The 27,112-nt window shown below is 38.9% G+C and overlaps 1 protein-coding gene across 1 annotated transcript in view; it reads right to left on the reverse strand.

The window, feature by feature from the left end:
* Window positions 1-1,171: 1,171 nt before the first annotated feature.
* Window positions 1,172-27,112, reverse strand: part of MOCOS (molybdenum cofactor sulfurase) — a gene marked incomplete at its 5' end in the record, with an annotated part of 124,345 nt that continues 98,404 nt past the window's right edge. Inside the window, 7 exons of the mRNA XM_009865498.1 lie at window positions 1,172-1,318; window positions 8,623-8,727; window positions 11,036-11,162; window positions 14,705-14,810; window positions 15,426-15,532; window positions 19,660-19,741; window positions 25,430-25,592. Coding sequence (XP_009863800.1) covers window positions 1,172-1,318; window positions 8,623-8,727; window positions 11,036-11,162; window positions 14,705-14,810; window positions 15,426-15,532; window positions 19,660-19,741; window positions 25,430-25,592 — 837 coding nt within the window. The remainder of the gene's footprint in view (window positions 1,319-8,622; window positions 8,728-11,035; window positions 11,163-14,704; window positions 14,811-15,425; window positions 15,533-19,659; window positions 19,742-25,429; window positions 25,593-27,112) is intronic.

The raw sequence follows: 27,112 nt of genomic DNA on the forward strand, positions 1-27,112 counted from the left end.
TAGAAGGACTTCCTGGAAGCATGAAATCACCCCGTGGCTGGCTGGATACGTGTTGGGGGTCATAAAACACCTGGCCTCGATGTGTTCAGTCTTGCATTACATTGACTTTCCATATGTTTTTTTTTTGTAGTGTGGCTTCCTTTAATATTTTTTTTTCAATTTTTACAATCATTGATATTTCAGACTAAGTCCTAGGTTTCAGACATTTGTTCTCAGAAATCAGAAAGCACGAGTCACACTTAGGAGAGTAAAGAACTCAAAAATCTTCTAAGAAGGACATTATCGAATGCACAAAGATTAAGATAATAGAATTCTTTGACCGGTTTGGGATGGAAAAGCATCCAAACTTCCCGTAAGTAGTCATTAAAGATCGCTGAAGATGAACCACTTTTGTATAGAAAACATGACTGTATTAGCTGAAAAATCTCTAATTAGAAAAAATGTGTCAATATCCACAAACACATAAGGAAACAAGGAAGTTATCACAAAACAAACCAGACAGAAAAGTAGCAAATGGGAACAAGAGAAAGAAGTTGAGAACAAATGGATGAAACTGCTTCAAAGCGAATGCATTTTGCAAACAGCATCAAGAATCTTCATTGATCTTTGTGCTTTTTTCGCATCCTCATGCACCACTTCAGAAGGAGGTAACAGATTTCCCAACAACAGTTCCCTCTTCTCCAGTGCCTAGACATCCCCTTCAGTGCCAGTTTTGAAAAGCTGAATGGACTTCTACGCTCATGCCACTCTCCCGTTGTTCCCTTTTCACCTACGTTGTCCCTAAAATGTGTCCTGCATCCTCTTTCCCAGTTGTGGTTTTAAAAAAGCAACACAAGGAAGTAGTGTACTGTTGTGCTCATTTTCCTTCATTGAGATGCGGTTTTCTCACACTGGGCTTGTTTTCGGAGTCATCCACCAGTAAAACTTGATCAAACCTGTTGCATCCTGAGGCAATTGAGCAAAATAGAGTTATGGCTGCTGTAACCTAATCACAAGCAAAAACATGTAGGTGAGCTGTAATTATCAAGGGTTCTGCCATCTGATAGCATTTCCTGCAAACAGAAAATTAAAACACATAAACCAGAATCAAATGAGTGGAAGATTTTTCTTTCTTTTTTGATTAACTGACTACTGACTTTTCCCTGGAGTTTCATCGTCTCCACCAGAAGATCTATCCTGAACATTTTTCTTCACTGGATGTCGGGGGCTGAATTTCTGTATTCTCCTTCAGCACTGGAAGTACTTGAGATCCAACTGATAAAATATCTGGAAGGGATGAGCGCAAGGGCTGGTTCATCAGGTATATGCCAAAGTTTGTCTGAAAAAAGCAAAATGTTTACTGAGACACAACTCATGTTAGAGTAATCAGATCTACGAAGGTTCTCACAACCCGGATATGTGTAGAAAAACAATATTGCTTTAAGAAGAAGGAGGTATGTACTATCTCCATGTAATTAAGAACATTTAAAATTAATTAATTATAATAGTCATAAACAAAAGTTAACCCCATGCTATTCAAGAAGAATACCTTAAGTAAGTGGGTAAATAATGCAGTATTTCACCATGAATTCCATGGTATCATATATGTAAGTTACAATCCCTCACAGTCTTGTCATTTAATGACTGCTCCGGCTTCTTGACAAATACAGATACTGCATTATCACAAATAAAGGCTAGGCAGGATGAGAATGCATGTACGTTCAAACAGTGAGAAAAAGTCTTGCATCTTCCACCATGAATACAATATTCTTAGCTTTGTTAACAGTACTTTGTTCTGGCTAGCCTTTGTGAATCTCCCTTAATTTGTTTTTATGAACATTTTAGTGTACTTTACAAAACATATTCAGAAAGTTTGTTTTATTAAGTCTAGCACTTGTTATCCATCATTACCTGCAAAGCCACCCTACATAAATATTAGAAATAGATATGTGTCCTTGTGATACTGAATAATATACAAAAGAGGATCAGAATAACCATTCTACCCACTGATCATACGACCCTTGCAGGCACCAAAAACCTGATCTGAGCACCTGCACTCTCATGTATGGTCTTGATCTTAACCATGCTCAACGCTACAGTTGTAGCTGTGAACAGCCGAGTGTGATCTGGAAATGTCACAGTAAGAGATTGGTGTGTTTTTGTGTTTGGTTTTTTTTTTTCCAGCAATGGGGAATTTAAAAGTCCCTTCCAGCCCAACACACTCTATGATCCTATGATTGATTTAGAAATGCTCAAGAAACAGCCTTGCAATCTCATGATAATATTACTCAAATTATTAGAAGCAGTTAATTAAAGAAACAGGTAAAGTAAGAAATAAAGGGATGTTGGAGACTATGTTAAATTGATAATTGATTTCTAGACTTTCAGAATACCTTTGCTTTTCAAACTGAGGACCTTGGAAACCCTTTACTAATTTTCTTGGCTTTTTGTCCAGGTTTCAATAAAAGGTATTCTGTTTTCACAGGCTACAGCCAAAATGTACCATTCACTCTAAAGTGTAAAGCAAATAAAAAAGGAAATGAAATTCATTAAAAGCAAAACTATTCTCCTTCTCCATTTCCTGATTACATTTACTGCCATTGTTCAGATTGATGATCCTGAAATTGAGAGAATTACATTTACAGCAGGTTTAGAAAAATATACTAGGCAAAAGGAATTGCAATAAATTAAAAAAAAATAGTGTTAGCTGAATTTAAGGCAGCATATTTGACAGACTAAATATGAAGGCAGTATGTTTTTTCCTGTTCTTTCACTGTATAATTAAATAAAGATACAGTAATGAGGTAACAGAAACAGCTTTTGGTCTTTGAAGAATTAGTTAGAGGTAAAGCTGAGACCGACTCCTGAGTGAGAGAGATGCTGTAAAGCACAGATCTATCCAAACATGGCCTCGGACTCTGAATTGTGGTCTTTCTGTTTCATTTGCAATCCTAACCATTAAAAACAGCTCCCTAGCAGAGATTTTTTGACTGCTTCTGCTATTCCTCCATCTCACTGACAGTACACATATATGAGGTATGAGTTGGAACTGATCAGGCCAATGCTATTAATGACACTTGTTGGATACCCATGACCATTATGCTGCCAACGCTGATGGGCACTGGGTAGATCCTTACGGTCAGTGTTCTAGTGTTTAATGCTGAGGAATGACTGCAGCACAGTAAGATCCCAGTCCTCTAGCACAGTGACGGCTGGATCAACCATGATACTAAAATCCCAGTTAGTAACTGCTTCATTTAAAATATTACAGTATACAGTATTATTTTGTTCTTTCTTTTCTCTTACTTGGTGTCAAGCTGTGGTTTCTCAATGGTCATAAATGATGTGTTTTTCAGTGTTGTGGTTAATAACCTGTATTTACTTCCTATATCTTAGTTAAAAAATTACAGTTGCCATAATTTTGTTGTTTATAAAAATCAAGCAATCATAAAACAAATATTGTAAAATGAATATTAGTCCATGCTACACCACATTTCATACAGGAAGGATTTTCATGACTAATCCATGTAAATTAGCTTATTTGACAGATGAGAGCTTTTAATTTATATTTACAGTATTGATATCTTGATTTATCTTAAAAGTAGACTAAAATAAATCTGGGCAGAGTGTTCACTGCAGAGAACTTAATTTACCAATCTTTCTATTGTTGTGAATTATTTAGCAAGATCTTTTTTCTTAAAGCATTTTAAATGGTTCAGAATTATTTAAGAAAAGGTGCGTGTCAATATATCTCACGTTCAGGAGTTCTCAAATACTATTTTAATACTGGTCTTTAGTATTCCTCTACTCTGCCTGGGTATCTAAAGTCTCATACTGTTTTCTTTCGGTGCTGAGACTGGGTGATGCCCAAGGCATTTTCAAGGTGATGGTATACTGATGGTACACATATTCTGGTACTAATATCTGCTTGGAACTGCTGTCCTCTTTCTTTTGTGAACGTTCTTAAGACCAAAATTTAGCTTGGGATTTACCGGAAGTGGACTTAATATCTTCTAGGTAAATTTCCTTGGTTTTCCAATAATTACAAATACTGACTCAGCAAATACTGATAATAGCAAACTTGTCACAAGCAATCACAAAAGCTGTGCATTCTGCCATTTCAGCTCTGTTTCAAGAGAAAGATAAAATGTAGAAATTGGTCCTTCTCACATTTCACTGTTGACAAATGAGTCTTTCAGATGCAGATAAAACAGCCTGCAGAATTATTCCAATGAACTGCATAATCTATCCCTGCTGTTGCTACCTTTTCCTGACTTCAAGGGCATTTAATTCTGCGTATAACCTCCCCAGAACACATTGAGAACTGGGCAGGGAGTGCTGGACTGTGAGTTCCGTGGCTTTATCTGCTCAATCTTTTGATGGCAGTAGGAGCTCTTCTCATCACTCTTAAACTTCATAGGGACAAAAGAATGTAAAGCTTCTTGATTATTAAAAACCACAACACTTCACGGCTGGGAGAAATAGATAAAACATACTTAGTCTTGCCAACAGTGAATCATATGATAGTCATCACACTCAATTCAAGGAGGAGCTATAAAATGCTGTCATTTTTGCATGTTGTTTCAAGTACATTTACTGGAGCAACAGTAACATGCACTGCTTAGATATTCACTGACAGAGAAATATCCTGCGTGCAGTATCTCCTTTTGTAAGACAGCAACCTGGGGTGCTACCTCTGACAAAGGCTGAGATGAGATGAGATGAGATGAGATGAGATCAAGCTACAGCTCCTAAACAGTCAGACTAGCACTTGGTAGGGAAAAAGCCCTACTGCAATGTAGAACAAGAACATAAGAGATACTGCAAGCTAAAATTTAGCTTTGGATGGATGAGTTCTGGATTTTTTCCCTGGATGTAGCTTTCAGCTACAGATAGATTTACCTGTTCATGTCTGCTCATTTTATTAATACAATAAAATAATCTCAGTACCACGCAAACGTTTGGGAGATCCAATTATTGAAGCCGATTTTTTTTTAAAATGCAAGGATATTTTATTAGGTCTGGATTCACTAAAATTTATTAGTAAAGCCTTATTAGTTTCAGCATGCTGATTTTTCATATTGGAAAAAAGGGAAACTTTTAACTTAGTGTCAAAAGAACTCATTTTGTCCTGTTGAAAATACATGGACAGCAGAATGTTTTCCTAAAAACTGATTTTCCTTTGCTTTACCTTGAATAAATGCATTTGTTAGTTCAGCCACTAACTTATTTCAGAGGTCCACTAATTACATCAAACACTGCAAATGTTCCAGATATTTGGATGAAAAGCACTGCATAGTGTAAAGCTCTGCATTACTATGAAAAAGATGATAATGATGCATCAGATAAGAAGTCATTTGCTACCCTTGGTAATGTTTCAATAAGGAATACAAAGGCAGGGCATCTGATTCCACAGGGAAAGAAGCTCTCCGAAGGCACAATAAGATGCATAAAGGAGGATCCACAGCCCACAGGAAAAAACACAAGCCTTTTAGTGTATGAGAGCATGTGCAAACATAATGGATTTCTTGATGTACTGCTATCCATACATGTATGCTGGGGCAGACTGCTAATGCAATTCCCTTTGCTACCTTGACAGCAACTCCCACCTTCTAGCACTGCTGTAAATCTACCCGCAGGGCTTCCACTGTTGTTAGCATCAAACTGCATCTGCGAAAGAGAGAAGGTGGGCAAGAATTCAATGTTCTCTCCTTTCTGCCTATGTGTGCTTTGCATCAGGTAGTCACTCATGAAACTATGTGTGACTATTTTATGTTATTTCCTTAATATAGTTACCTAGTCTTTTGTAGTCTCCTGCAGTAACAGAGAAAGCTCTGTCACAGGAGAGCTCATTTTTCCTTTTCAGCAAAAAGTTACAGAATTAGCATTTCTTCAGCAGTAATGGCAGCAGAGCTCAAGTTCTGTCTGCAAAGATGTCTATGTTTTATTTCAAACAATGTGATAAAAGGTTTCATAAAAAGTAGCTGGTTAGGCCTCAGCATCCTGCTTTACATTTCTCAGGAAACATGCAAATTACTTGTGTGGCTCATTTCAGTAGCTGGTTGAGACTTTCAGCAGCAATCCATCTATGCAAAGCCTGAACCTTTCAACTCGGAGCAGCAGGTTCTCAGTCTCAGAGGGATGGAGAAAAAATATGATTTCAGAAATAAATATTGAACCACCTCTTACAAGCCTTACATTACTGAAGTTCATTGGCAGTGCTGTCATTTGGGCTACCAGTCTGACGAAGTTTGATATATTTTTCCAGGTTGGTTTTCTCGGAAAAACAAAACAAAATGGTAAATATTGACATTTGGCTCTCTCATTAAATATTCAGGATTTGCTGTCCGTTCATATGTGCAGTATCTTTAATGCTTTGGAAATTGAGCAACTACAATAGCGTTTCAAAAATATCAGTTCCCCTTGTACTGGGAAATTAGCTTAAATCTTATTTTGTTGCATTTGTTATATGTAGTTTGAATCACATTATTGACAGCTGGTTACAAAACCTCCTAGATTCCTTCACTGAATCTGTATCTGATAAAAAAATAAAATGAAGTCTATTAGATGACTCCTTAGCAGAAAAGTGCATGCTAGAGACATGACTCACCAAAGGATTAGCTCTGCAATTTAACAGTCACATGAACCCAATGTTCTTTCTCTCCCTGCTGTGAACTCTGAAATGTTTGGATCAATGTCCTCTGGTAGGTCTCCTTAGCACAATGAAGATTCCATAGTTCTCAAGTGCTGCTCAGTGACAATCATCAACCCACAGATGCCTTGCAGGAGGGATGGGCTCTGAGCTCTTCTCAGATCAGTTCAGGCAAAACTACCAGTTCAAACTATCTCTTTCAGCTGTCAAGATAACCCAGAGGACTTGGCGTTATGCAGAGGAGGGCACGCTCACAAGATCCCATCTGCCAGCAGTGCTGAAGGCTGGGAAAAATGAGAAAAGCTGAAGGCCTCGTTCTTTGCAGCACGACTATCGCTGCGCAGCTGAGGGAAGCAGAGCACTCCCCCACTGTGAACAGCAGACTCTGTGCTGCAGCGCCTCGCCTTGCCATGCGCCTTTTATCTGCTGCCAGGTTATTCCTGAGCACAACCTCTTGAGAGGCTGGATCGCTCTCTTTGCCTTCATTCTGTTTGAACAAGTTAGCGAGCTCTAGGAGTGCTTGTATCAAGAAAATCTTTGCGTTGCTGAGTTAATCAGACTGAAAGAGAAGCTGATCTTGCTGTGGGAAACATGCAGAAGATGCTTTGTCTCTCCTGAGAATCTGTGTCCTGGGTAAGGTTTTGTTGCCATTTGAGAAGGTCCCTGAACACAGAGTGCTTTCCTTCTACAAAGTATTCAAATCGTAACCCAGTAAAACCCACGTGGGTAGAGGAAGTCCGCTGCATACCGCACCTCAAGTGGCATTTGGGCAGCATCTCTGCCCAGAGTGTTAGAATGAGCTCCGATGTGTTCCAGCTGTGACCCACCATTACCTGGAGAGGGCTCTTCTCCCCAGATTACCCACCGCGGCCAGGAGCTCATTTCACAGAATCACAGAATCACAGAATGTTAGGGGTTGGAAGGGACCTCTGAAGATCATCTAGTCCAAATTTCACAAAGACACATGTGCTGTGGCTCTCTGCAAATCAGAGCCTGCTGTGCAAACCTAAGTCATCTCAGGTCAGCAAAACCAGCAGGAGGCTGTGCCCCGACAGCCAGCCCCTGCCTCTCCCCTGGTCTCTGCACCAGACGGCTGGCTCCCAGACGGAGCTGGTGGATAACATTCATCGGAAATGTAGACTTTTGTTTGCTTAATGAGTCACTGAGACGAATCATTTTCTTTTTTTTTTTTTTTTCCCCAAGCAGAGAATGCGTTATTTGTAACTTGTTTGTGCATTGCCCGGCTGGATGATTTTCAACCTATTTGGCGTCTCTTTTGCTCCCGTGCTGTGCCCAGTCTCTGGTGTTTGGCTGGAACTGGTGAGGCTCCTGAGCCCTGACTGGCTACCGAACTTTTACAACAGAAGCTCAATGAACAGGAAGCAATGACTTTAGAATAAGGATTTTCAGCTAAATACTTCAGATCTGTGAAGCTTTTGAGATGCCGAAATGTCTAGCTATCGCCTGAGTACTCTCAATTCCAAGAAGCAACGCAACCTTAGGAAGCACAAGGACTCCAAATGAATTCCTGTATTTCATACTTATTCTCCAGTTGCTTTCTTCATCATTTACTCTCTGATTTGACATCTGCTCTGTTTTTCCTGCTAAGAAGTTTCTCACAGTAAAAACAGAGTTCAGTCTTATGAGCTAACTGTATAATTTCTAACACTTTCTGATTTTTCTGCAAATTTCTTGAATGACATCAGTGCTTCAGCTCGTGCTTTTCAAGAACGAAATAAACACACTGAATAAAGGCAAGCACAGAAAAAAATGCATAATAATAGTGAATTTCTGAATAAAAAAAGTGTTGAGCATTTTATGAAAATTAATAATTTCATATCTGGGTTGTAAGTTTATCCTCTTTTTACTAAAAAAACAAATGGTAACAATTAGCATAACTTAACCGTGAATATTCTGTCAGCAGATATTTCACTATGCATGCAATAATCACTACATCTTTCCATGCAGATAATTTGTACTACTGTACTAACCTTTCTACCTCTGGCAGCAGACAGAGACTGAAGAAATTCTTTGTTTCGTTCCCCAGACTGTTGATCAATGCAGATTATTTGACATCTGCTACATGGACCCATAACCTGAAATTTCAGTTAAAGAAGGTTCACAGCTATATAATCAAAGCAGTACAACACAGAACAGTACAAGCTTTTGACCATCATAATATCTTAAACACATATCTTTCAACTTTTCCAGTGTTCTTTTATGCTTTCATTACGTAAGAGGTCAGGCCTGTTCACCTAATGTAGTAGGTACATTTTCAAAAGGTCTACTTGCAAAGGTCTCTCTGAATTTTTAATTCACTTTTTAATTTTTTATTTTTTTTCCCCAATGAAAACTTTCCCAGAGAAAGAATCTGAGAAATACCAAACATTTACATATTTGTATTTCCTGATGGCTTCACTTCATCTGTGGGCTGGCAGGGCTACTTGCCCAAAGGAGAACTGAATACAAAATTAAGTCGGCGCCTTGGGATTTAACCCAAGAAGTATTGTCTCGGTTACGTTTTACATTGTTTCAGCGCAGCTGAAATGCACAATATCTTTCTTGTATGTATGGTACTTGTAGATGATCAGAATGCAAAATACGAATTTTCACAGTTTACTTTTATCAGAAGGAATAATGAGATCCTCTAGTCTAACATCATATGCAATACAGACAATGGATCTTAAAGTTAATTCTTATTTGAACCAGGGTGTGTTTTTGGGGAAAAAAACTTGCAACAAATTTCTTCTTAAAGCATTAAAATGAGAAGGAACACATTGTGCTTTCACTTAATATTGCATCCCTAACTTTAGAAAAGCCGTATGTCATAGAAACTAACTGTTCTTACAGTATCCCAATATACACATTCTATTTTTGTAAAATGTATCATAAAGTTCAAATAGGGCAAATAATTAAACTTTACACTGCAAATCCAAAGTGCTATTTCAGTTTTCTGAAATACATCTAAAACTGCTTGTACAACTCTTCAGTGTAATCATCAGAACTATACATTTGGCTCAGCCTTTTCAGAAGATGATTTTCCACAGCTTTAATATTCTATTAAAGGAACTTGAAAATAAGACAGAGAAGGAAGTATTTTTCCCTGCTTTGCTTTCTCCTACCATTTTGCCAGCATTAAACACCCTTAACATAATTTCTACTGTTACTATGTCTGTATCTAGCAGAGACTGGAACAGACAATGCAAGTAGCATAAGACTTTCTATTTTTGGTTTGCATTCCTAAAGTACTTCAATATGAGAAACAGGAATGTCTTTTCATTTTGTAGTTTTAAGTATTTTCCACAACAGGATCCTGAGCTGTGTTCCCTAGTGCAACTCCAGCCTCCAACAAGCTACACACCAAGGATTCAGTCCTTTGTGTTCCTCATCTCCTACCTAAAGAAATTTTTCCTCAATTTTCTGAAAGTCATATTACAAATTACTTATCAAAGCACACATGAGAAGAGAGCAGATAAGTTAGTATTTTCTACCCTTACTTAAAAAACATGACCTCTCCATTTCTTAGAGTATGCTGACCAGAAGGATATAGGAGTGATGTCTATTACAGGTTCTAGATTTTACTCTAACACTTCTATTATTCACATCTTTATTATCATCCCTAAGAAAACAATGGATAAGCCACTTTCACATTCTAGACAATGTATTTTCAAATTCGTATTTCATATCTAAGGACCAAACCAATCCAACAGAACATGTTATAAATGTGTGCATCATTTCCTTAGGCTTCATGTGTAGCTTCTTCATGGATCCTTTGTTGAAGTTTTTCTCAAAAGAATGTGTTTGCCAACAGACTACCTCTTCAGCATTTTCCTTACAGTTCAAAGCACATTGTGTTGTTAGATATGATACAAAGGAAAACATATGAAGAATCCCTGCCAGGCTAGACTGGGAAGCATGACTTGAATGGAGATTAAGACAACATGTATACAACAGAGGGCAATAGACAGTGATTGTTCACTTGTATTCATATCCAGTCTTTTGGCAATCACTTGTCTGATGTGCTGCAATTTGAGGTTACATTTGGACTATTGTGCCTAACAGCTACCAGTATTCTCTTGTGACATACTAGCTAAATATTTGCTGGAAACTCTGCCTCAAAACAGTGATTATTATTCTGCTCAGCTGCATAAAAGTGGGAAAATTCATTAATTATGAAATTAAAAAAAAAGTTAATAAACATGTCAAAACCTCTCAATTATATTGAAGCATGTTTGCCACAGGTCACAGCATGGTGTTTTTTCTTTTTTTTTTTCCTACACACTTCATACACTTCTTCTGCACAAACTGTGTCATCCATGTTCCAGTCAAAGCCTTGCAAAAATTGCTGTCTCCAGGGCTCAAAATGCTTTGTGATAGACTGGGACAAGAAATATGAGTTTGCACCTGGAATTGCAGAGCACCTATTGAAATCTCAGCCCACTCTTCTTCTTCAAAAGACTCTGGTGAACTGATGACAATGTTGGCACGGAAACGTCGGATTATTTCCTCTATTTCCAATGGCTCTCCCAATCTGTCTCAAAGAGTTGACAAAGAAAAAATAAAGATTATTAACTAGTTCTGCACTAGATATTAAAGCTATGAGAAGCAGGCGGCTAATACGATTCAGCAAATGTTTGTCCAGAAGAACCCGGATCAAGTTTTATTACAAAGGCTATGAAAATGGCACAAGGTATTTAACTATAATTTGTAATCCTTCTACTATAATTTGTAATCCTCTCGGTGGATTACACCTCTTCAGAGGTGTAACCTGGAACTGCAGGTATGAAAGTATGTACACAGATGACTGTGAACAATGCATATGAGAAAATTCCTTGTCAGTTATATGTAAGGCTCACGATAATAAATGAAAAGATCTTTTAAGTTAGCAATCATTTGACACATTAAATGCTTCTAAAAAGAAAGCAAATAGAAACTTATTCTGCACATGCTGCAATGCCAAAAGGGATGAAACCAGCAGACCCTGAAGAAGCAAAAGGCCAGTAAAGGCATATTATGAGAGAATGTATTCCTTATATTATTATTACTTGCCTTTAGGATGCTGCAGATTACACCAAACGAAAGGTGGCTTGCAAAAAATTAAGCATTTGAACTGCCAGAATGTAGATTTGTATGACTGTGGAGAACATATATGAGGCAAACAGAGCAGCAGACTGCATACAAATAGCAGAACTCTGGCTGCACCTTTGAATTCCCATTCTTCACTCTTCTTCTAAAATGTAAGCCAACCAGTACTAGAAAGAAAAAGACAGCCCTAAAACTTGCAAGAGAGTTCTCTCAGCAGCATTTGTAGTGGAGAAGAGCATTTCTTTTTTTGCATTAGCTATTATGGACATGAACAACTATTATGGACATGGGCAGACTACTCCATCAGGTGTAGTCTGACAATTTTGGGATATGACACTCTACACTAGAGGCAGAAATTTGGCTAAGTAGTGAAAAGAGAAGTTTCTGTCCTGGAAAAGAAAAATTAAAGATGTAAGAACATACAGTTTAAAATGTGTTTTAATTAAAATGAGGAAAAACATGTAAAATCAAAGCACAGGGAAAACTGTTCACATCAAGCTGTCTTGGCAGAAGAGGCCTGTTAAGCAAAAAAACCCCAACAAAACAAAACAGAAAAGAGCTTGGTTTTATTTAAAATAGTCTGGATGATCATCTTCAGCAGACAAATCTGCACAGGGATAAACTGCCTGGGCAGACTTTCTGTCAAACCACACAAGCCCAGCTCCACCAAGCCTTGGCTGTTCACAAGGGCTCCAGCAGCCCGAGGGTAGAAAGTGTGATGGGAACCTGAAGGTTTCCCCTCGAGATCCCACAAGCAATCCTGTGGCTGAGACACAACTTATAATGATTGCAGGAGACAGGAGCCAACGGAAGGTGTAGATTATGTCCATGCTCAAGCAGACAGGGAGGAAAACAGCAGTTAATCATGAACAAGTTCGGTTATGCTGTTGTGCTCCCTAGCTTTGCCTTGGGCTCGTGGAGCTCGGGTGCTGGTTAGCCTCTAGTTTTGGATGCATTTTGTGACATATAAGTGCCTGCCCCCTGGTCAGTACTGAACGGGGGCATCAAAAGCCTCAATAACCTCAGAGCTGGACCTGCAGCATCCTGAGTCAGCTGCTGAGAACTAATCCTAGTTTCTTCTATTTTATCCCTTGTTGCTGAACCTCAAAAACTGCAATGCCCCTACTCCTAGTGTCTCTGCCTTCAACCTGCTAAGGCTCACCTCCAGAATAACTCACCTGCACCTATTCCCAGCTCTCAGAACAGTTTCTAATTACTTGGCAGCATGTATCTGAGTAAATTCCCACTATTTCCTCTCCCTCAAAACATGCATTGGTTGGATGGAATGACAGGCACCTTCATCCTGAAAATCTTAAAAAGGATCTGTTGTGAAAATTAGTGTAATTAAAGCACTTAGCCAAAGCCAGCCTAAGTACTTTGGACTTTTCACAGAATTGGGCTCTGCAGTGCAGAACTCATTACATATATTTAACAGGCAAACTTGAAAATGAGTATTTGCATCTTCAGGAGTGTACTTCTACCAAGAATATTTGAGCATAAGTCCAGGCCATGGGGATTTTCAAGGAGATGACCAACTTATGTTGCAGAGTGGGAAGCAAGATGCTTCTCAGGCACCATGGCAGCACTAGTACCATCTGGAGTTTCGTTTGAGGAAAGGATTACAAGCCTAGTTACACTGCAAGATATTAAGCATAAAACCAGTGGATCATCTGACATTGTATTTTTTACTGAAGTTTCCTGTTCTCCTTTATCCTCGCTTGCTGCTCCCTCTGGTGCCTTTCTCTTCTTTGCACTCAGATCCCATGTCTGGACTGTTCCTCACCGAGTCTCACAATGGAAAAAGCCCAGTCTGAGTAAGGGATGCCTCCACGTGTTGTTCTCCCAAGGAGACGCAACCCAGGCAGCCAAGCCTCAAAAGAATGCATTAACTATCACTGAGAAAGTGTAGTCAAAATGGTTGAGAGATGGACTGATTCAAACGTTTCCACACATTTTTCCCACAAGAGCACTGCCACACTGTCCTAAAATTGCTCAACCCTCTTCTCCTGAAGAAAGAAAACCCTCAGGTAATGCAAACTCCAGTGGTCCGTCGTGATGTGATGCTTCATTCAGTCAGTGGCTTTAACTCCTGAAGCTACATATGCGTCCTCCTACAGGTATGTGTGTGTGTGTGTGTGTATATATGTACACACACACACACATATATTCCTCCTCTATTCAAAACAGGAATTGTAATGCAGAGGGCATGTTTGGTGAGTGACCAAGAGGAGAGAAGACGACTCCAATCAGAGGCAGCGAAGTTTGGCGAGACAAGAAAAGGGGCCTCAGAAACAAAGGCCAAGGCTAGGGGATGCACCAGTTATGATGGAGGCCCTGAGGGCAGATTTTCTGTGGAATTTGAGCCTGTCTCAGTTATACTCAAGAAACAAAAACTTTCTCTTGTCAGTATATGAAAATTTAGTTGGCAATGGGTTCCTTATCTTTGAACTATGGGCTGGCTTAAGGTTTCATTTGCTACTCCTACCTCCAAGAATTTGACTTTACTTTTACCAAGTAAAGCCAAATTTAATTAAGAAATGAAATTAATCCAGTCCTGCAAGTAGTTTTAAAATATTTCTGTTGTGAACGTTTACTCTAATTCTTAATCCTTTCCACAGGAAAAGAAATACACCAGCAAGTAGCAAGATTTTGTATTTTCACCTTCCAGACTATTTATGTCGAGAAAACCTAATTTTCCTTGTTCTTCCCACCAATAGAAGTTGACTGCTTCCCAACAATCTCCTGCCATGAAATCATTTGACACGAATTTTGTTTAAGTTTTCCTAAAGATGACTGGCAGGCAGATTATGTTCAAGCATTTTATCCAAATTTTCAGAAGTCATACAGGAATAAGTAATTATAGCAGTTTAGCACCTATATATTTGTTGAACACTCAAAAGCAACTATCTCTAAATTTCCAGATAAAAGAGTTATACTGGCGTCTTATGGCAAGATTATGGAATCCAAGACCACTGAGAAGGATCTTACCTTGCAGAAATATGTTCCTTCAGCTGGTGAATGCTTGCTACATTTATCATGAGGTATTGTGCTTCATTCACAAGAGATAGTGAGATGTTTGTAGCAGATGCCAGACCTAAAAGAATCAATCCAACATTTTAAAATGGTCATTAAAATCAGGAAAATTATACTAGCAGTTTCACTTCATCTTTCCGTTGACCTCTTATTCATTCTCATTAAAAAATTGTTCATCTGGCTCTGGACACTAAGGAAAGGTTCCAAGAAGCCCCTGAAACCTGCAAATGATAATGATGTAATGCATTTAGCAACAGAGACAGAACTGAGATTTTAGCAAATTTGTAAAACAATTTACAAGAGCAATATCTATGGATTTTCAGTGTTCTTTCCATTTGATTCTTTTTATAATGAAATTTATCCTAAGAATAAATTCTTTGTTTATAGATTTTTCATGATCATCTTTCAAAATTATCATTGAGTTTCCAGACAAAAATATGAACATGATGATAAATGCCCCCCTGACTGGTGCATCTGTACATTTTCATCAAATGTATGAAGTAGGTCACCATAAACACAGTTTGAGTATAACTGTACGTTTTGAAACCTACTAGATCAATATTGGATCTAGTTAATATCATCCTTTATTAAGGTAGTTATATACTCAGTATGAAGTCCGTGAGCCTAGTGTTTACTAAGTGAAGAATCACAAATATTTTTAAGAATGACAACATACCTTTCGTATTTTTCATGTCTGAACTTTGTCTTATTAAGCGACACGGACGATCAAGAAGCGTAGAGAACCACCCAGCAATTACTTCTCCACAGTCATAGGTTTTTACCCTATTACGAGAAAAGAGGAACTTAAAATTTGATTGTCTCAACATTGATTTGCAAAATGGAAGACAAATTATGAAGATGTTTATTCTGCCTCTTTGAATACATAATATAGAATCTGTATTGCCTGATGAGTATCTGGTGTGAAGTTCTGCGTAATTCTATCTCCTCATTTCCTCAACTTTATTCTGTTACTCTTGCAGTTGACGTTCGCAAGATCTGTTTAGTTTTATACAGAAAATTACTGTGGAATAAAGAATTAAATAACCTTAATGCTTAAAACATTGACTTTGAATGAAGTACAGTGACTGCTGGCTCATATTACAATATTACAGAACAGTATTATGAAAAAGTTACTCTCTGGCCTGTGCTTTTTACTAAACCAAAGAGAATTCATCTAAGTTGAATTTCAGATTGCCACACTGCATGTGATTTTTAATGATCCCATCAGGTGAAACGATGTTAATTCCCTAATTTAATTCACGTTAGTACAGACATTTCACATTAAAACATGGCTCCACTAGCAGAGTATCTCCCTCTCTAAAGATGATTTCCATTACCAGCAAATTGTTCAGTGAGTTATGCAAGGCAAATAGAACTGCCTTCTTTACCTGGATGTAACCTCCCCTAGAAGGACTTTGAGATCACCTCTCTCAGTTCAGGACAAGCATAGGTAAGATCACTGGGAATTGATCCTATTTGCCATTAGATTCCTCAGCCACGAGTAATCTTAACATCGATCTTTTAAAAACTAGGGATCTAGTTCATGTTACCCTCACAGACAACGGAAAGAGGTAAATAGCTTCCACCTACATTAGAACTTGGGATGGGATGACTCACTCTGGGAGCATTTAATTATCTTTATTGACTACAAAAGGAGATTTGACTGACTTTAAAATGGCATAAACAGGTAAGAAGAACACAAATTCTTATGCTGATCTAGGCAGGATTCTTGTAGCAAGGGAAGTGAAGGAGGAGTGGTCCTATGCTCACCTTGTTGTCCTACCCAGCAAAGAAGCTGACCTGTGTGGAAACCATCTGCTTTGTGAAACAAGAAAACAGCTCCTCATAGCAAAAGATGCTGGGATTGAGAGAGGAAGTAGCTTGACTTTACACAGGTAGAAAGCCAGGACAAGTGAAATAAAAGATTTTATAACTCTGCAAGGAGCTCGTATCTCTTCAGTGCTTGTTCTGAATTTTGATTGCGTTGCAGCTCTGCATCTCTCTCCCTGCTCTGAGACTGGATAGATGCCAACCACAGCTGCATCTAGTCAGTGATGTCCTAGAACTGAAATGACTCTGGTACTATGACACACAGGCACTATGGCAAGAAAGAGGCCAAAAGGTGAGTCTCTGCTTGAGATTTCATGGACTGAGCTGAGTGGTTCTTGTGTTCTTGCTGGTCACTGTGCTGGGGAGAAAGCTTCTGAGAAGGAGGCACGACAGTATGGGTGAAACAAATTCCCCAAATATTTTTTGCCACCCAAATAGAAGTGTTAGGGGTATTTAGATTCTCTCCCGAGCCAACTGCTTCTAGCAGCCTGCTAGGGCTTAATACTGTATAAATCAGGAAGAAACTTTTGCCTTCTTTTTTGTTTGCTTGCTATTTTGAGTCACAGTGGCTGAGTTAGAGACACACAGCATTCTTAGTATTCCATCAAATGTCACTGTGTAATTTTTGTATTCCAAGAGTCTTGTGTTTTCAAGTTGCTTTCCCTTATTGTGAGACCATTTTCTGAGCAAGTACCATCATCTCTTCAAGGTCTTATTCAAAGTCCTTCTGTTGTACCTCAATTCTACTCATTTTCTGCTTGTGTTTATTTTTGTGGAGTATTACTTTACATCTGTCAGCATTATATCTCATTTGGCACATGTCAGGCAATTTATAAAGGAGGGCCTGGTTCTCTCAGATTTTACTTGCTGTTTGCCTTGAGTTCCCCACTCATCTTTCTACTATGTCATTTAGCTTCAGTGCATTACAGCTGGTCCCTCTAGCTGGATAATTTATAGAGCAAGAAACAAGGACAGCTCAAGTCTGAATATCGATCCCAAGGGACATAATACGTACGTTTACACACCACAGACTCAGTTCACCTTGTTTTTATCTACACCTTTGTCTTCTTCTACTATTGACATCCTTCCCTTGATCTCTTTGTTACTGTGGCTTGACAAAGAGGAGGTTCTGTCCCTGCCTGTTTCAGCAGAGCACTAACCTTGAGCATTTAGGGTTTTCTACAACATCAATAACCTTAACATCACTAGATTCTACTTGCATCTGTCCACTGCTAGATATTATACTAGAAAGCTTTGTCACTCTGATGTCAGCAGCGATGGACAACTCCTGCTGAGATGAAGGCTAACACTGATGAATGGCTTCACAAGAGAAACTTGGGCTCATTAAACTTTCCTGGCTGCTGTGAAATTAAACTTCCTCATGTGACTGCTTGCAGATCTGCATCATGTGCTTTTCTCAGCTATCTCAGCATAAATTCAGACTAACCTAAGCCAACAGAACTGGATGAAAACACAGCACCAGAGAGCAGAATTAGTCAGTGGAAAATGCTTTCAGAAGAGTTTTCTTTTGAGCAAAGTCCTTTTAGCAAAGACTTTTTTGATCTCACTCCTCACCTCAGACACTTTGCAGAAAAGATCCCAGACCACAAACCACTGCCTTTCCTACTGCAAAGCACTCTTTTCCTTCTATTTCCATTTTTTGGCCCTAGAGGTTCCCCTGCTGAAACATGGAAACCTGGCATCAGCACTGCTGGATCTCTGAGCAGTTTGGGAGCCTCATCAACATTGTCCACTCATTCTGCCTCACTTCCTGCCTTGTTTATTTGCTAATCACAGTCCACTCTGTGCAATTTGTCTAGTATGTCCCCTTTCTTTGTCATCCTGTCCTTGTCTTCCTCCTCAGAACTCCAAGCAGTTTCCCATGAAAATTTCATACATTAAAAATGACACAGTCAGTGACATGAAAGACAATAAATAGTATGGCGGCCAATTATATGCATACAGAGAGAAAGATAACCTAGGCTATTTTACAGCCTGTAATAGATGAGCTAACCATAGGGAGGCTAAGGATGAGTCAACTACTACGGGAAATGGGACAGATGGTTAAAACAAATGACTCTTGGGTGAATTCCACCACCTGAGGAAAATACACTTCTGAGAAAAAGATCCTCTTTATCATCTGAATGACTAGTAGAAAAGAAAATCTTTTCCTGCATGGATTCACGGGGAAAATGGCCAGGTCTTCTGCTGGTTTCTTTTTGTGTTACCCTCAGAGAAGCAAATACAGAGGATTACAAAGAATTAGTATACCTTGGTTAAAAGAAGATGTAAATCTGTAAGTGGCTCTTTTATTTGGACTTACCAAGTGACTTGGTGAAAAGAAACAGTAGATACTGCAAATGTAGGAAGGCACTTGATGCACTGCCACTCAGAAAAGTTAACGAGACTGGGAAGTACTTAGAAAATATGATGGATAAACACTTAAGTTCACTGATAGGAAATTAATTTATGCATAATATTATATTTCACTGAAGTGGTATGTCTCTTTATTGGAGCTAATGCTATTTCGCATACTTACCTGCAATCTTCCCGAGACTGTTGAGGGGACAGTGATCAACATGGGTGGTCAAAACAAAATTAAAAAGGGTTGTAAATATGGAAAGCTGTTTATAACCTCAGCGGGTTCTAGCAATTTTGAATCTGCGCAGCATGAGATGGGTAAAATTGCTAGCATCGTTGCAGTCAAATGAAGGAACTGAATTCTAGAGTCCTGCCACCAGTTGGCATTTGAAAGTAAATAGGGACACCTTTCCCTTTTCTCATCCTTGCAGTAAGTAAAACAAAAATCTCCCTTATTCAAGTGAGTGCCAACTCATCACAGTCTTCTGTACTGCTTTTCCACCCTTTTTAATTTGTTACTATTTTTTAGAGTTTTCTATCAGACATTCCAGGCATGCCAAATTACCTCTAAATGTCTTCTCCTAATCCACTAAGTCATTCATTGATTTCCACCTTCCTCCTCTTTTTTTAAGAACTTCTGCCCCTGCGTGTCCATCCAATCATGTCTTTAGTGTTATTGTAGAGATTTTTGGCTTTGATTCTTCTCTGCTTTCACTCACCTGTGTGAACAGACTTTACTCTCAGAGATCACAGCCTCTTCTCCAGTATCTTCTTCTAGTGATACACATATTGGGTCCATGCCTAGATGGGCAGAGAGCAAATCATATTAAAAAAAAATAAGCAGAAACTTTGAGTCATGAAAAAAGTTCTTATTTTTGCACCTGTTCAAAATCACAGCAGCCTCCCAAATAGCATGTGCCAAAAATCCTTTTTGCTAGAATGATATTCTCTGCCTGCAGGTGGCAGTGTGACAACACAAAGAGCAAAGCCTGCAGATGACCTTGGTACCTAAACTACATTAAGGAATATACTTTGAGTAACTTCCTTCTCTTTGTATCTCGGGCAATGAAACTGGCATAGAATTACTGCCTCAGTCATGCCATCTGTTGAAAGGATGAGTTCACCACTGTTGTGCTCCCTCTAGCAAATCAGGAGATGAGGTTAATCACTGTCGGCTTGAGTATTTGGTAGGATGGAGTAATCAGAAAGATGAAAAGATGGAGGTGAAGAGATAGGAAGAGAAAAATGTGTCATAAAAGTACAATAATTTAAAGATAAAATGTATGGAAACAACTAATGAGAGAATTATTTCAATCTCTCCATCACTAAATTTAAACCAGATGAGGAATCTCTGGTAATGATCTACGTTAACAGTCTTCTATAGTTTTTTTTTATCTTGAAGAGACCTAGCCAAAGAGATGTAAAGGCCTTCGTGGCTTACTTAGAACTAAAAGAAAAGCTGTACTATTTTCCTTTCTGTTAACTGAAAGCAATAATTTGAGATGATGAACAAAGAGTTTTACTGTGTGTCTGCAAGGAATTGAACTGTTTTGCACTATACTGCAACAGAAACCAGCAGAGACTGATCTCCTGTAACCTCAGCTTTATATCAGCATGTTCTAGTTTTGCTCATTACTTCCGGTTTATATTATTTTAGCATCAATAAGAATCACAGTCTACCAGCTCTGCGATACGGTGAAACCAATTTCTTAAGTATAATGAAATGTAGTTCAGATTCACTATAACCCAACTATCAGCTCTGTTCCGTGCAATTTTTCAACACAGAAATATATCTACTCTTTTTTTAGCTAATGATGTTAGTATACTTTAGAAGTGAAGACAGAGGAGGAGAACTTAGGTTCACTTAGGAAAATAAAACATGTAACTAATAAACGCATTGAACTTGCTTGCAACAACCTGAAAAAGAAGCCAATGCTATCTCCCTATAAACTAGAACTAATTGTCTTGTTCTTTGAAAAAAACACTAGCATCATTCCTTCTGAAAAAGATGAGTTTGAAAGGTTATGTTCTGTATGCATCCTTAGCGGTTCTACCTTTTAAAAATACTTTCTAAGCAAGGCATACTCATAAAATTTCTTAAAATAGAGTCTCAGGGCTTTAAAAAGCTCTGCTGTTATACACCAGCAAGTGTATCACATTTTTACTGAATTAGTACACATTTTACAGTGATGTTTAGGTCAGTTAAACATTGCTAATTTCAATTTTATTCTATCTTAAGGAAAAAAAAAAGCAACAGAATGTTGCCAGTTACTAAAATGTAAAAGCTGTCATTCTCCATGGTCATTTGCTTGATAATAAAATTCACAGATGTGCTCACAGTATTAATATAAAAAAAAATTCTTGTCTTTATAGCTCCTATTTTCAGTCAATGAGAAAAATTAGAGGTCTGTTATTTCAATAGACTGAAATATAAACTATTCATGTATATTCTTTCATCAGTGTATGCACTTAATTCCCATTATTTTTATTGGCAGTAACACATGACTATTTGAAGGCACAATAAACTCCATAAAGTGTAATTAGTTGCTCAGTTTTGCTAGCATCTTTCTACTCTGATATTTTAAAGGATCTTCACTCAAAATGTCTCCCTCTGTTCAGTGGCAATCTAATGCCAACTTGCCAGAGTAATGTTAATTGTTAGCTAATATGGAAAGAGATAAATTAGTCTTCCACAAAAATTTATTCTCAGCTAAATTCTGTTTGTCTTCTACGCTGCTCAGGAACAAGCCTAGTGTAATCTGTGCCCTCATGCGTGTGATGGAGCAGGACAACAAGATTTCTTTTGATTCCCACTTAAGTAATATGGTTTCTAGAAATAAAGGCATTTGCTCCTGCTCACCTTTAAGTTGTGGGGAGCCTAACCATTACCTGCCTCAGTGGAGATACAAGAAGTTGTCTTTCTCCACAGGAGCTTATTTAAAGTTATACCTATTTTCTCAAAGCGGGTCCTGTGATAGCCAGGGGTAGTTACATTAGTCATGTCACAAAAGAATAGGAAATGCCTGCTGACAACCACATAGCCTACAGAGCATATATAGAAAATAATTCTGACAAAATTCAGAAATGCACTTTCTCAAAATTAAAATCTCACTCCCTCTACTGAAGGACAGCCAATAAGAGACTGAGCATAAACCCCTGCTCTCCCTTTACTCTCCCTGCCTCCCTGAGGGATCAAGGGAATACCTGGAGCTCCCCAGCTGCCATTCAAGCCAACGAATTTTGCAGGTATGCCAGCAAAGGAACCCAAGCCTTTGAGCAGTTTTGACCTTGTCTAGAGCCCCAGTCTGATGTCCTTGCTACCCACAGGGATGGCAGGATTGCACAGCCTGGTCAGTCACACAGTGGGTCTGTCTGACTGAAAACATCCAAGGCTGGCTTTTAGACGGGCTATGGAGATATGCTACACATAGGGGTTAAAGAAAGAACATGAAGTGGTGTCTCAGCACACAGAGGATTCAGTAAAAGGTATTAAAGTAGTTACTGTCACATTAAATCATGCTGACAGTTTTATTTTGTTGGACAGAGAAGACAGACTATTAGACCATATTGAAATAAAATAGTCATAAACACATTTTCCACCAATGAAAAGTTCTAGAGGGAGAGAAAAGCACGTGCCTAGAAGGGTGGAGAAAACAGACCCATGTTTTAAATGGAGCACAGACAAAGTCTTCACCATAATCTAACAATGTAACATAAAACGTTCTTTAAGAACGCTGCATAATGCAGCTTTTGAGGGATTCGCCCCACTGGGCTTCAGGCACTTACCAAAGGCACCTAGTCCAGCAGCACAGTTGCCTTAAGCTCTCTCTGCTGGAGAGAGACACCTCCAGACAGCAAAGCACGCTCTAGATGGAGATCATTGCCACAGCCTGTTCTCGCAATGTGAAAAGCACAGATGACAGCAGAGGAACTGGTAGAGAAAGCAGAGTGGTTACAGCCTCCTTGCAGAGCAGCAGGAAGATGGCAACTAGCTTGACTGCAGCTGTCCCCCTGGTCAGCTGGGAGCTGCTGAATTTTCACGTTCAGCGGAGCAAGAGGAGCAGTAAAGCTGCAGCTGAAATGTTTTACCTCTCTTTTTTTTCACTGCTGTTGTCTCCCTCACCCACTTCTCACCACCAGAAACGTCCCCATCACATTAAGAAAGGCACAGGAACTGCGCAGGGAGTGTGAGGGCAGGGGAAGAGGAGGGGGGTTAGAGGAAGCAAAGCTCCTCTTGGAAAGATGCATGCTACTCTAGCTGAGGAAAGGCAGTTTGGGTGGGAAGCATCCAGTGGGAGAGAGAAACTCACAAAGCAACAAAGCTGGAGGAGACCTGGAGGTGACTGTAGCCAGCAAGCTATGTGCTACAAATCTGAAGCACAGATGTAGGCCAGCGAGGGCTCCGCGTTGCACAACTGCCAGCCTGGCTCATGAGACTGGCGCTGCTCCTCACCCACTGACTGCTGCTCCAGCTACACACATGGCGTCCAGCTTCAGGTCCTACCTTAGCAACAAACTAGGGACAGGCTGGAGAGAGTGGTGACAAAAGCAACAGTGATTAACATGGGATTTTCAAGGAGTCAACTTACTAAATTAAATTTGTCTGCCATGAAACAGTTTAAATGGGAGGTGTAACAATGACCTATGTATGAGAAGGGATGAAAGAAAAATTTTAAAATTGAACATCAACATACAAATCATGCAGGTAAGAGGAAAGAGAAAAAATATTGGAACAATTTCCTACAGATCTATCTGCTCAGTCTTATCCTGTCAGTTCATATGTGTTCCCATCACTGCGCTATCTTATGAGCATTAACCTCTGGAATAGTCTCCCCAAGCAAATGAGAGCCCTTATCTCACAGTCAGGTGTTAAAAAATATACCACAGGTTCCAAGTACACAGCAAGAGTGAAAAATAGCAGGACATCTATAAAAAGAAGACCCAGACCACCTTATGCACTAATGCTATGGATATATAGAGTCATTACACAAAGTATAAAACGACTCCACTCTTACATATTGGCTGTACCAAAGCAGGCTATAAATAAATGCCAACCATGTTTCTGTTAGAGCACTCTGGAGATCTGCTCAGTCACTTCGGGGTGGAAAAGTGATCCAGAGACTTGGCAATCACTTCTGGATGGAAATGATTGTCACTTTCATAGGAAGGAAGGTGAATGACAGTGAAAACTCCAAAAATGACACAAAGCAAAATGTGAGATTTAAAGGTGAACTTGACCCTGGCACTATGGGCAAGAAATTGTAAATCTCAGTGAGAAATGGGTTCCTTGATTGTTATTTTTGTCTAAGAAAACTTCTTCCTGACTCTCTGAAGTATGTCAGCGCACGTATTATTGACAGGCAAACATACTAACGCACTTGTCTGAACAAAGTGGTACTAGGAAGGAAAAAAAATTAAAAACATACTTAGAAGAGCAGAATGAAGCAATGAAAAGGCTCAACAGAATTGAACTTCTGAAAATGTGAAAGATAAACGGAGCAGGTCTGGATAAGGCTTCACTTCTGCAAGCAAGAGGTACCACGAGAAAGGAAGAGAGATGGAAAAGAGCTGAACTACTAGAAATAATTTGTTCTGAAGCACTAATATAACGTAACATAAAAGTTGTGAGAAAAGGCTGTCCATGCAACTGTACTACAAAAACTGAAGATGTAAGGCGCTCCACATACAATTGCCTTTTCAAAGAAAGACTAAAAAAGGAAGAGTGAAAATAGCATTTGTGCCAATGAGCCAATCCGGAATCCCTAAACACTCGACTGTGTTCGGGATCTGAAACACATACAGAAAAATCACACAAGACTAGGTGAAGCACCCAAATACACACTTGACAAACCTGTTACAGACAAAAGAAATCAACTGCTTAAACTTAATTTTATGGAGAGTGCTCAGACAGCTGCAGAGGACATCAACTGTAATGCACAAACAGAAAGGAGACTGTAGTTACAGATTAATTTCTAAGAAAGGGTGAAAAATCTGAATATAGGTTCCCTTGCTTTGCTCTAGCTGCTGAAAATGCGGGCACATACGTTATTAATGGTTAAGACATACAGGCAGAGTAAACATTAGACCCCAGGGAAATGATGGACACCATTCAGACACATGCAAACTTGGCATTAATAATGACTTTTCTGGAATACAAACCTGTTCCAGTGGTCAGTGCTAAAAGCACCGTTAGTAATACAAATAATTTTCACCCCTAAGTAGCAAAGGGCTTTCCGTAATACTTTGCATAAGAGTTTTTTCTTTTTTTCCCCCTCAGTATAGAATGAAAAGGATTTTGATGAATCCGGAGAAGCCTAAACATTGTGCTAGGACCTGCTAGTGCAAGCACTTAATTGATCTAAACAACAGCTGGTAGCAGAAGTCAGCGAGCATACACAGCATTCAACAGTTTTGTGGGTGCATGCAGGTGTCTCGGTCTAGAAGCTTGACATGAATAATGAAGGGGAGAAAAGGATGTTGGTTACTAACCTTCGGCCTGGATGACCATAACATTTTTCTTCAGATCAATTGAGGGATATACAAGACACAACCTCGGCTCCTGCTTCTGAGTCATGCAGACCCCATTCTGGTTTACAACCATCCAGTTACGGTCATACAGCAAACCGCGGTTTCCCACTGGCCATTCTGTAACCTGGAAAAGCATCCGGAGAGGATACAAAGGTTCAGACTGCATTAATAGAGACATGCTGAAAAGAGAAGAGAAGGAAAAGAAACCATTAATGAAATACTTAGAAATCAGGAAAACCTGTGTAAGCCAATATCAGCCTTTAATAAAAGAAACTCCAATTACTAATCAAAGGTAAAGATACTGGTGCACGAAGCTGACAAAAAAATGGAATGACAATCATACACTTTGATTTAACCAAGCTCCAAGAACAAACAACCTCTGAAACACTCTGAAAACTGCCTTCAGTTTTATCCTCATCCATTTTCAGGACCTTTTCCCCCAACAATTTCGTTTTCATTTACAAAGCATGGACATTTTATGGGAGTTGTATGAATTAAGGCAAAATCAACAAACAAAAAGCAAGAAGAATGTGAAATTCAAAATTCTGAAAGAACTTCCATGCTTTTCATAAAACTGGAAACATTTTATCAACAAATCCATTTGAGAAATCTCCCACCACTGAGGTTTCTGGTTTAGCTAGTAGCATAACAGTTTCTCCAGAACCCCTTAAAAGAAAATGCATTGTATTCTTTGCTATCTGTTCTTCTGTTACGTCTGTAACACTCTTTACATTCAATAGCCTACACAAGCATATTGCCCTTGCTTTCATGTACATTTTTCTGGTGAAAAGAACATCTGTTACTGATGCTACCAGATGGTAATACTGAAATCCAAAAAGAAAGCAATTTTAGTAATGCCTTTGGGTGATATTAATAACTGCTTTCTCCTTCAGAATGTTAAAATATTAATATCATTCTTTTAACATAAAGCTGGGCATTTAAACATATTGTTTCAAGTCATGCATGCTTTGTAGTCACAGTTGAGCATGCAGAAAAGCTAACTACAGCTGAACTTCGTTGAATTCTTCTAGAAAAGCTTAGGCAGCTCATGTGAATTAACTGGCAAAAGACTTTAACGAAAAGTATTGAGGAAAAGATACGTCAGATACAGCCTGATGCTCTGAAGAAAAACATGGTTGGCAGTACTCCTTAGTTTAATTAAAAATCACATTTTTGTTCAGCATGTGCTCTACCCAAAACCCCATGGAACCAGAATATCCCATTCTTATAAACTTCTTCAGGTCTTATAGAAGACTGCAAAGCACCTTGACACTGACAGCTTGACTAGAGAAAGCTGAGGGCAAGCACTCTGTAACTGAAAATTTAGAATCATAGAATTATTTTGGTTTGAAAAGACCTTTCAGATCATCGAGTCTAACTGTTAACCTAGCAGTGCCAGGTCCACCACTAAACCACGTCCCTATGCATCTCATCTACACGTCTTTTAAGTATTTCCAGGGATGGTTACTCCACCACTTCTCCAGGATACCTGTTCCAGTGCTTGACAACCCTTTTGATGAAGAAATTTTTCCTAATATCCAACTTAAACCTCCCCTGGTGCAACCTGAGGCCATTTCCTCTTGTTCTGTTACTCAGGAGAAAAGAGTGATCCCTCCTCACTACAACATCCTTTTAGGTAACTGT

Source organism: Apaloderma vittatum, unplaced genomic scaffold (assembly GCF_000703405.1).
Source record: "Apaloderma vittatum isolate BGI_N311 unplaced genomic scaffold, ASM70340v1 scaffold6260, whole genome shotgun sequence".
Taxonomy (NCBI): Eukaryota; Metazoa; Chordata; class Aves; order Trogoniformes; family Trogonidae; genus Apaloderma; species Apaloderma vittatum.